This window comes from Ammodytes marinus (genome assembly GCF_949987685.1).
Source record: "Ammodytes marinus genome assembly, chromosome: 8".
Classification (NCBI taxonomy): domain Eukaryota; kingdom Metazoa; phylum Chordata; class Actinopteri; order Uranoscopiformes; family Ammodytidae; genus Ammodytes; species Ammodytes marinus.
Genome location: NC_137212.1, coordinates 1,656,654 through 1,668,241, shown reverse-complemented (window position 1 = coordinate 1,668,241; position 11,588 = coordinate 1,656,654). Strand labels below are relative to the sequence as shown.

The following is an 11,588-nucleotide window of genomic DNA, read 5'->3' as shown; positions in this document are numbered from 1 at the left end:
AAGACTTGCCCGCTCAATGGACAAAATGTAATATTAATATTTGAAATTCTCCACTCAGGAGGATAATTCAGATTATTGGCAGAGGTGATTTTACACCAATGAGGACATATTTATGAATGAGGATATTGATTTTAGTTAATAAATAACTTAAAATGTTACACAGTGTCCCTTTAAAAAAATACAATAAATAGCCTAATAATCGACATTGTCTTCATATGGTTATTTTTTAAGTGACTTTGTAAATGATAGAATTAGAAATTATAATGGTGTTGAGTATGGATTTATTTTTTATGCTGTGTAGTGTATTATACCCATGGACAAAGTATATAGAGAGTAACATGTAAAAGTTGTTGTCTTACAATTCATTCCTGTTCGCAGGGAGAAGCACAAAGTGAATGTACAAAATTATTGTGAATGTTTGTATATTATAGATGCAATTTAGTATAATAAAAATCACTCTATAATAGAAGATGGGATTTGTTTTTTATTTGTGTCTGCACTTTTTTTCTTTGAATAAATTTAATTATCTCTTGAACAAAAATAAATATATAGCTCCGGAAAAAATTAAGAGACCAGTCTGGATTTTTCTTCAATCTTCATCTCTACATTACTTATTGAAAATGCTCTTTAATGACAATATTTTTATTGTGAATTTGGTAGAAATGTTGTCAGTAGTTTATAGAATAAAACCAAAATGTTCATTCTACTCAAATATATGCCTAGAAATAGTAAAACAAGAGACACTGAACATTTGGAGTGGTCTCTTCATTTTTTCCAGAGCTGTATGTAAAAAAGGTAAAAATATATTTTAAAGATTTTTAATTAATTTTCTTAAATACAAATATTAATACAATGCTGTAAAAATATCTTTTGTGTTCAGATTTTTTTTACTTAAAAATATCAGTACAAAAATATCAGAAAAAAACCTTATAGGCCTTGATTGAAAAGTACTTATTATGCAGCAGAATGTGTGTATTATCAGAGTATAATAATTTTCATTTTCATTTCATTTAACTTTTATTTATCCTCGAGAGACCAATTGAGGGGTGGCCCTCATTTACAATGACGTCGAGTTCAAAACAAATTCAAAGGAAAAACAACAATACATACACAATATTCAATGCAAATACATCAAATACACAACAACAGGTGAAGAGAAAAAAAACTATTGAAACATTTACACAGTGGTGAAGAGTGGCAGCAATTAAAATGAAATGGGTGAAAGTACAATATAGCCTAATTAAAACAGTTACAGGTAGAGTTTGGCAGATTTAAGATAGTTTGTTATAATGAATACCTTAATCCTTTTAGAATATCAAAATAGATGTCATTTTTGAAAGGGGGAATATTTGGACTTTCTTTGAGACTATTTATAGGCCTACATTTATAAATGATATAAAAATGTACCTAATAAGACTAAAATAATTAAAATTAAAACGTGGCATTAATCCAACTCCTCTCATTCATAGAAAAAATATATTTAATATTTCTGTTTTTTATTTTTATGATTTAGCCGCACAACACTTGTAAAACATCCTCAGCATCAGCATTTGACATAAGAAAATACAGTCGCAAAACAAATGCATCGAACGTAAACCAGTTTGTTATTTATGTCGACGTCACATATCCGACCAATCAGGTGATCGCTTTTCTCTCAGCCAATCACAGGCTTTGTTTTGGGGCTGCCGTTAACTGCTAACAAACTGACGGAGGCTAGGCGCTTGGCTGTACCGAAATCTTTCAATTTTCAACTTATTTTAACAAGAAAACTACTTGAAACAAAGGTAAGCTGATTCTTGAATTAAACTATAACTTAATAAATCTCTACGTCATGTTTTGGAGTTAAGGTTTTGAGTAGCGGCTACGCTTAACGACTCGTACTTTAGCAGGTGTGGCTAAATTTAGCTGTCATTCAACAGGATTACCCTAAAGCTAATGTACAGCTAACGCCAAGCAGGTTATGTTATTAAATTAACTAATTAACGCCCCTTATTAAACAACGGAAATTACCACAAACACCCTCCGTGTGTAAGGTTAAAACAGTTAGCATGTTAGCTTTCAAGCGTTTCCTGGTAAATTAATTCTAACGGACAGTTCTTAGTCACTCTCGCGAGACTTCATTCATAAAATTACTTATTTACAGTTTTATTCCCTTTTATTTTTAAAACCACGCGTGATAACTTTTGACTCGAAATAGATTCAGAAACTATAAATCCCAGCCTATAATTCGGCATAAATCGAATTTATTTTTTCTTATTGTAAATTAATTCATTTGAACTTTTTGTGAACATGCCATTAGAGTAGGCCTATATATCTGAGTAGGCTATATAGATGTTCGGGAGTTTATGACTTACTTTTATGACTTGAAAATTAAACTAAAACTCTTGACCGGGTCTCTTCTTAAAGAGTAAAAGACATCACAGTAATATTTACAAGGTAAGTTTTTTTTTAACCCTATATTTCTCTTTCTGTGATGTCACGAGAAAGAGAAATATAAGGTTAGAAAAAACACTCTTTCTGCCCTTTCTCAGGCTAGGATGAACCGATTTCAATTTTTTTCGCACATTTATACTACATAGGATCTCAGAATTCAATACACGTTCATATTCAAACTGGTGAAGTAGGTCTTTAACAAGAAATCCTCCTTTTAGATTTAAAAGCAGACTGTGTGAACTGTGTGATTTAGGAGTTTATCTAAATTTGTCCCTTTTTAGAATGAGCTGAAAAAACCTATGATAAGTCAAACGTTTGTTCATAATCCTTAAAGGGACACTGTGTAACATTTTAAGTAATTTATTAGCTAAAATCAATATCCTCATTCATAAATATGTCCTCATTGGTGTAAAATCACCTCTGCCAATAATCTGAATTATCCTCCTGAGCAGAGAATTACAAATATTAATATTACATTTTCTACATTGAGCGGGCAAGTCTTATGGAGGCATCCATGTTTTTGGAATGTCATCAGGTGCATTGTTTAAAATTTAGAATTGTTCTTGTCCTTGAAGGCCAGTGTAGCTTCTGTTATTTTTCTAAAGGGGGGGGGGGGGGGGTTACCCAGGGAGCGTTGCATTCTAGAACTCTGTAGAACTTTCTTGATGATGTCATATTACACAGTGCCCCTTTAAATCCTGAAATGTTTTTGAAGCATTGATGAGGACAGGATGGAATGGTTGTTTAGTTTCAGTGTTTAAAAGTTAAAGGTGGAGTCATTTCATTTAATTTAATTTCATTTAACTTTTATTTATCCTCGAGAGACCAATTGAGGGGTGACCCTCATTTACAATGACGTCGAGATCAAAACAAATTCAAAGGAAAAACAACAATACATACACATTATTCAATGCAAATACATCAAATACACAACAACAGGTGAAGAGAAAAAAAACTATTGAAACATTTACACAGTGGTGAAGAGTGGCAGCAATTAAAACTAGAACTGCAAGCACTGAATCTGTGGATATATAGTTTTTGAATGTGGGATGTTCGGTGTTGGAGTTTAAGCTGTTGTCACAAGATACACATTTTTAGAGTCACTTCTTGTTAAAATCAGTGATAATCTCCTCATGCTCCACTACCTATACGTACTAATGTGTGCACTTATTAAAGAAGTCCAGTGTTAATACACAGCCTAGGTACATGTGCAGTACATAAGGGCGACTGTGGCTCAGGTGGTAGAGCGGGTCGGCCAATGATCCAAGGGTTGGCGATTCAATTCGCCGCCTGGCCACCTGTGTCATAGTTGTTGTTGCCTCGTATGAATGCGTATGATTGCTGTATGTTTGAGGTGGTGGTAGGAGGGGCCGTTGGCACGCAATGGCAGCCACGCTTCCGTCAGTCTGCCCCAGGGCAGCTGTGGCTACTATGGTAGTTTACCACCACCGGTATGGTGCGTGTATGAATGGAACCTGGAACCCTGTAAAGGGCTTTGAGTCCCTAGGGGAAAAAGCGCTATATAAATCTAATCCAGTATTCCAGTATTAGGCTCTGTAAACGGGAATGTTTGTTTGCTATATGATATTGACACCAGAGTTTTTCATGAGGAGATAATAACGGATTTTGACAAAGTTATTTTGACAACAAGAGTTCTCCAGAATCACTGACTACACCTTTAAATTATGACTTGACAGTAGTGTGTGTAATATGTTCACGCACATATAGTTAAAGTCAAAAGTCAAAATTATTTCTTTTGGAAAGAGACTTATATTGCAAAGGGCAAGCAGAAGGACTTTGTCGAGCTCTGGGAGCCATGGGATACATTTTCATTCATTCATTCAATCATTCATTTATTAATTAATTAATTAATTTATTTGTTTGTTTGTTTATTTAATTGATACATTTCTTTGTTTTTTGTTGAATTTCTTGTGGTGTGTGTCCTTGTTGTGATGATGCAGGTGTTTGTGTTTGTCTGTTTGTGTGTGTTTATAAAAAAGACCAAATGTCAATAAACATCTTGTTTTCTCTCCGTAGGATTCCTGTCAGAATGCCTCAGAGCAACAAGTCAGCGAGCGGTAGCAGCGTTCCCGCTCAGGCTTCAGCCCCGGACCAGGGCGAGCCTCCACCGGCATTAGAGCCGTCGCACAATGATGATGATGATGAGGTAGTGGTTAGACCGGCGCAGGATGATGAGGTCAGAGCTGCTGCTGCTGCTGCTGCTGTTGCTGCCGGCGACGGAGGGGGAGGAGCCAACGCGGAGGAACCGGGAGATTCAGAGATCATCAAATCACCGAGTGACCCCAAGAAATACAGGTGTGTGTGTGTGTGTGTGTGTGTGTGTGTGTGTGTGTGTGTGTGTGTGTGTGTGTGTGTGTGTGTGTGTGTGTGTGTGTGTGTGTGTGTGTGTGTGTGTGTGTGTGTGTGTGTGTGTGTGTGTGTGTGTGTGTGTGTGTGTGTGTGTGTGTGGGAGGGAGGGGGGGGGTGTGCGTGTGTGTGTGTGTGTGTGGGGGAGGGAGGGAGGGGGTGTGTGTGTGTGTGTGTGTGTGGGAGGGGGGGTGTGTGTGTCATAGAGGTTCAGTCCTCTTAGCAGCAGACCTGCTTCAACTCTAGCCCGGGCTGTTCGCTGCATGTCATCCCCCTCTCTGTCCCCATTTCATCTCAGTACTTCAAATGGGGCGACTGTGGCTCAGGTGTTAGCGCGGGTTGGCCAATGATCGAAGGGTTGGAGGTTCGATCCCCGCCCTGCCACTTGGGTCATGGTTGTTGTGTCCTTGGGCAAGACACTTCACCCACCTTGCCTCGTGTGAATATCTATAGTTAGCTGCTGCTATCGGTGTATGAATGTGTGTGTGAATGGTAACGTGGGAATGGGAACAGGTCTCCATTTGAAAAAGAGTCTCCGGTCTCAATGGGATTTACCTGTAGAAATGAAGGTTAGAAGAAGATCTTTGACTGTCAAATAAAAATGGTGTGTATGTTAAAAAACAAACAAAACATTGTGTGTGTTACAGGTTCATTGAGCTGAGTAACGGTCTGCGAGCGCTTCTCATCTCAGACTTCAGTGGATCAGACGGACAGGAAGCTGAGAGCGCAGAGGAGGAGGAGGAACAAGGTAAATGCTCTTAATATTTAAAATATTTATTCATTTATTTAATCATTGTTCTTATACCTGCAGTGTGTAGAATTTTGGGTTTTATTTCTTAGCAGATTTTGTAGAAAGAAATTATAATATCCATAAGTACATTTAATTTAGTGCATAATAGCTGAAGAAAAATTTAGAATTATTATTTTTTCCCTTAGAAAGGGTCTCATATATGTCCATATTTCTCCATACCTTGGACCAAGGCCTAGTGCCGCCATCTTGAAAGTGTCATAGTTGGAATGTCATCAGGTGGATTGTTTAAAATTTAGAATTGTTCTTGTCCTTGCAGGCCACTGTAGCTTCTGTTATTATTCTAAAGGGGTGGGGTTACCCAGGGAGCGTTGCATTCTAGAACTTTGTAGAACTTTCTTGATGATGTCATATTACACACTGCACCTTTAACAAGCACGTTATTAATGTTTTAAAATGTTAATTGTATATCAGTGACGGTTAAGATATGGCTGATAAATAAAGCCTTTTGTATTTTATTGTGAAGGGGCCCAGGAAGCAGCGGATGAGGAGGGAGACTCCGGTGAAGGGTCAGAGGAAGACGAGGAGGAGGAGGAGGAGGAAGAGCAGGACAGCGACTTTGACGAACTGGACGAAGAAACAGCGAAGAAGAAGAGTGGCAGCTCAGAGAAACAGGTTAAGATTCACACTTTCTTTTTATATATATATATATATGTTTATATTATTTATTTGTATTTTTTAAGATAATTTTTCTCTCTTTATATCCTGTGAAGTGTCTAAAAAAATTATATATATTTTTTTTAATTCTGAGAAACATGTAAAAATTCACACATTTAAAAACTGTTTTAATATGTGTATGTATTTATATTTGCACATATTTATACATTTTTATTTATTTATTTATTTTTTATTATTTACATGTTACTTTAGTATTATTACTATTTATTTCCTTTTATTTTTTATATGGGTTTGTATTTATTTGCAACTCTCAGTTCTTTTAAATCGAGTCTGAAGACTTTTCTGTTTCCATTTTAACCTGTACTTTTTATTTAATTTAAATGTTTTACTTCTTTTCATTCGCTTTTAAATGTTTTATAATGTGTTTTATGTATTTTAATCTTGCCCCTGTAAAGCACTTTGAGTGGCCTTGTGTTTGAATTGTGCTATAGAAATAAACTTGCCTTGCCTTGCCTTGCCTTATATTTGCGCTGATGTATTTTTATTTATTCTTTATCATTTTCACGTCACTTTAGTATTATTTCTTATTAAATTATTTTCCCTTCTTGACTTTTTTACATTTTACATCCAGAATATTTATGTCTTTTTGCACATATATATTTTAAATTTTATTATACTTGTTTTCTCCAGGCTGCCGCTGCTCTCTGTATCAGTGTGGGGAGCTTCAGTGACCCAGAGGACCTTCCAGGCTTAGCCCACTTCCTGGAGCACAGTGAGTCTCAACTCAAGCTAAAGGCTGTTAGGAAATTAACTGGTGTGTGCAGGGTTGGTGGTTCAAATCCCCTCCTCCTTCTGTCCATGTGTTTAAGGTGCACTTAGCAGTTTCAACACTCACCCTGCGTTCCGAATCGCATACTCTTTCTTTTTTCTATTCTACATACTACATCCAACGATAAAAAGAATCTAGTTAGGATGCAGTAGGCATACTATTGGGACATACTTTTACTTATTTATTTCATCATAACATTGCGCCTTGATCTTGCCTCTTGCTTTTATATTCGGCGCATCCCCGTTTGTTTTCATATGGAGGCTTCGTCGATGTGAAGTCACTTCACGTGCGCACCGGATTGTGGGTCAGAATCGCCCAAATAGGATGCAGTTTTCAACACTAACAATCTTGGCCGCATGAAGTAGGACATCCGGGTACTTCTAACCATCCTAAATCCGGCCACAAGAATCGGGACATCCTAAATCTTTTTTCTACATACTATATAGTAGAAAGTATGCGATCGAATCGCAGTGCGTTTCGCAGTGCGTTTCCATGGGACAACTAGATTGGATTATCACATATACCGAACTTGCCACTCAAACAGACCGCGTCACTTGTCTGAGTATACATGGCCTTTCAGATATTCCATAAATGTCCGATGCATGGCTGTCTCCACTATGCTAGGTGGCGCTGTAGCCCTTTCAACAAGTGGTTATAGAGCCACGTCCGGTTCCCTTCCTGCAGAAAGCTGTTAAAAAGTCTGAAAACTGTATATATTTAAATTTGATTATTTCTTTGCTTTTTCCACCTATAAAAGGTCCTGTATGTTTCTTGTGTATTAATCTCCTTTTCCCTTAATATTAGACTGTTTCAGAAATATTTAAAAAGTTCCTTGTAGCACCTTTTAAATACGTGTATTAATATTGTTTCCCTGCTCTGTCCAGTGGTGTTTATGGGCAGTGAGAAATACCCGGCAGAGAACGGCTTTGACGCGTTCCTGAAGAAACATGGCGGCAGCGACAACGCCTCCACAGACTGTGAGAGAACCATCTTCCAGTTCGACGTGCAGAGGAAGTACTTCAGAGAGGCACTCGACAGGTCAGGAGGGGTTTTAAGATGTTTATCTTTTTATCTGTGTTTTATGTGATTTAAATACCATAGAAAACTATAAAAATAAGATTAGTTTATTAAGTACATGTTACAAGAATAAATTATTTCAGAGAGGCTATCGACAGGTCAGGAGGGAGTTTAAGACATTTCAGATGTTTTTATTTTTATCTGTGTTTTTAAGGTGTAGTCAGTGATTCTGGAGAACGCTTGTTGTCAAAATCACTTTGTCAAAATCAGTGAATATCTCCTCATGATCCGCTACCTGTCTGTACTGTGTGTACACAGCCTAGGCTCTGTAAACCGGTATGTAAACAGAGAGGGCCCACCATAGCTAGCAACATGCCCGTTTACAGAGCCTGTGTATTGAAACCAATAATTCTTTCAGCGCGCACATAGTACGGACAGGTAGAGGATCATGAGGAGATATTCACCGATTTTGACAACAATCGTTCTCCGGATTCCCTGACTACACCTTCAATTCATAAAGTGTTATGTATTTGTTTCTGTGTTGCTTTGTTACTTTATTGATGGTGAATTTAAGAGCTGTTTGTGTGTTTCAGATGGGCTCAGTTCTTCATCTGTCCTCTGATGATAGAAGACGCCATAGACAGAGAGGTGGAGGCTGTGGACAGCGGTCAGTCACTCACTCACTTTATACTCCAACATTGTTTCTCTTTCTTTTTGCGATCACATTTTTTATTTCAAAAATACAGATTAACAGACAAAAGTGCTACATATTTTGTTAAATAATAATATACAGAAAAATACTCTTTTATCTAGTACATACATACTAGCAAATACAGATACAGAGAAGTGTATAGATACAATTTAAAATAAAGACCAGAAAAAAACAAAACAACAACAACAATAACATATAAATTAGAATAAAGATAGCTAAGGAAATGTCCCAAAGGTTACAAGCCACTGTATGCTCCACCACTGTTTCTCTATTTTATTTTTTTATTTTAATGTTTATTTGACAGGGACAATACATACAACATTGCCACAAAAAAATGGGAAAATGTGATGCAAATAAGACGTCTAGCTTCAGCTAATTTGCAGTCTTTGTCCCTGGGTCAGGCTTTAAAATACAATCAAAGATACTAAATACAATAAATGCAGTGATAGAGATACAGTGAATAATACAATTAATAGGTACCATGAGTCAATACACACAGCTGTAGTTATACATTTCAGATTAAAACACAATTAAATTTAGCATTAAACATTAGTAAAGTGCTCTATTAAAATAACTTGAGAGACGTTAATGTTCAAATTTCTGCTGCTGCTTGAGCCACTGTTTAACTTTCACACTAAAACTCTTTAGTTCTGTTTGGGATTTAATCTCTGATGGTAGAGAATTCCATAGGTGTGTACCTTGCACTGAGAGAGATAATTGGCCAAATGTTGTCCTGCATCTTCGAACTTTACAGTTTTGTTTGGTTATACTCCTTGTCATTGTCCGGCAGTTGTCAGTCTTTTTAAAGATCTGAGACATTGCTTGGCTTGCTTAGGCTTAGTTTTGTTGATGGTTTTTAGTAGGAATGCACCAAAATGGAAATTCTTTTTACGAAACCGAAGATAATGATACACTGCAGATGCTGAATACCAAACACGTTATTTATTTATTTTTTGTTGCATTTTTTCCATTTATTTTGCCAAATTTTCAAGATTGCACAATTGCCTAAATGTTCCTCTTCCCTTTTGTCTTGCTTTAAAAAAAATCATTTACAAAACTACAATTTAAACAATTTTTAACATAATACAGCAGCATAATAACACATTTTTTTTTTGGCTGATCGCGATGGAGATCTGAACCAACTACCAGACCTTTCAGCTCATTCCTTGTCTATTTTCTGTCTGTCTGTCTGTCTGTCTGTCTGTCTGTCTGTGTTCCTTTTGTTTCCTGTTCCAGAATACCAGTTAGCCCGGCCGTCTGACTGCCACCGTAAGGAGATGCTGTTTGGAAGTCTGGCTAAAGCAGGACATCCTATGGCCAAATTCTGCTGGGGTAAGAACAGCACACACACACACACACACACACACACACACACACACACACACACACACACACACACACACACACACACACACACACACACACCATTCACCAATGTCTGATTAGTTAAAGCTATAGCGCATAACTTCTGTAGCCCCCATGAGGAATTCTGAGTGATTACAACAACACTGTCGGTGCATCGCCATCTACATGAGGTAAAGCCTTCAGTGATGGCTCATGGATTTTATACCTTCTGCTGTACGTCCAGGTTTTTTCTTAGCAGTAGAATCAACAACTGAAACATTTCTTGGGCTCTTCTTGGGATTTTTCTGAGCTCCTGCACCAGTGTCAGGGGAGGGGCAGGGGGGGGACACCAGTTTGTAAATGCTGCCATGCTGAGAAATACAGAGAGAGTTTTGTGGAGCTGATAATAGGCTTAATCAACTTTGTGTCAACTCGTTTGGTGATGGCTTGAATGTAACAGACATTCATTTATATTAAAAAAAATTACGCACTATAGCTTTAAAAAAAATCCTGTATAGTAAGGAAATTGTCACTTTATAAAAGTCCTATTTCTAACTGGAATAATTAGAAATATGTCACATCATTGTTAAATATATATCTTTTGTTTTTTAGGTAACGCTCAGACGTTGAAGCACGAGCCCAAAGAGAATCAGATCAACACGTACCAGAGACTGAGAGATTTCTGGAAGAGATATTACTCTGCTCACTACATGACGCTGGCTGTGCAGTCTAAAGGTATTCTCTCTCTCTCTCTCTCTCTCTCTCTCTCTCTCTCTCTCTCTCTCTCTCTCTCTCTCTCTCTCTCTCTCTCTCTCTCTCTCTCTCTCTCTCTCTCTCTCTCTCTCTCTCACACACCCCACACACACACACTGTGGCTTTGGGACAATTGTGGCTCAGTTGGTAGAGCGGGTCGGCCGATGGTCAAAGGGTTGGAGGTTCGATCCCCGCCCTGCCACCTGTGTCATAGTTGTTGTGTCCTTGGGCAAAGACACTTCACCCACCTTGCCTCGTGTGAATGTCGATAGTTAGCCTGCTGCTATCGGTGTGTGAATGTGTGTGTGAATGGTAACGTGGGAAAGGAAAACAGGTCTCCCTTGCAAAAGAGTCTTCGGTCTCAATGGGATTTACCTGTAGAAATAAAGGTTAAAAAAAAAAAAAAAAAACACACACACACACACGCACACATACACAGATAACAATGATAATTGGCGGCTGTGGTGAAGTGTGTAGGGCGAAACAACAATATTAGATATATCACTTGTGTGTTTCTCTTACACATTTTCTTCTTCTATATTGCGTTGTTGAGAGGAGCCTGGGACTTAAGAGTTTCTTTCCCAATGACTGCTGCTGTAGTTGTTAATGTCGGGCGACTGTGTCTCAGGTGGTAGAGCAGGTCGGCTGATGATCAAAGGGTTGGAGGTTCGATCCCCGCCCTGCCACCTGTGTCATGGTTGTTGTGT

The 11,588-nt window shown here is 37.7% G+C and overlaps 1 protein-coding gene across 1 annotated transcript in view; it reads left to right on the top strand.

The window, feature by feature from the left end:
• Positions 1–1,686: 1,686 nt before the first annotated feature.
• Positions 1,687–11,588, top strand: part of nrd1b (nardilysin b (N-arginine dibasic convertase)) — a 33,293-nt gene continuing 23,391 nt past the window's right edge. The window contains exons 1-9 of the mRNA XM_080032752.1: positions 1,687–1,784; positions 4,471–4,749; positions 5,448–5,548; positions 6,075–6,223; positions 6,917–6,998; positions 7,940–8,093; positions 8,666–8,739; positions 10,021–10,116; positions 10,741–10,863. Coding sequence (XP_079888878.1) covers positions 4,484–4,749; positions 5,448–5,548; positions 6,075–6,223; positions 6,917–6,998; positions 7,940–8,093; positions 8,666–8,739; positions 10,021–10,116; positions 10,741–10,863 — 1,045 coding nt within the window. The 5' untranslated portion in view covers positions 1,687–1,784; positions 4,471–4,483. The remainder of the gene's footprint in view (positions 1,785–4,470; positions 4,750–5,447; positions 5,549–6,074; positions 6,224–6,916; positions 6,999–7,939; positions 8,094–8,665; positions 8,740–10,020; positions 10,117–10,740; positions 10,864–11,588) is intronic.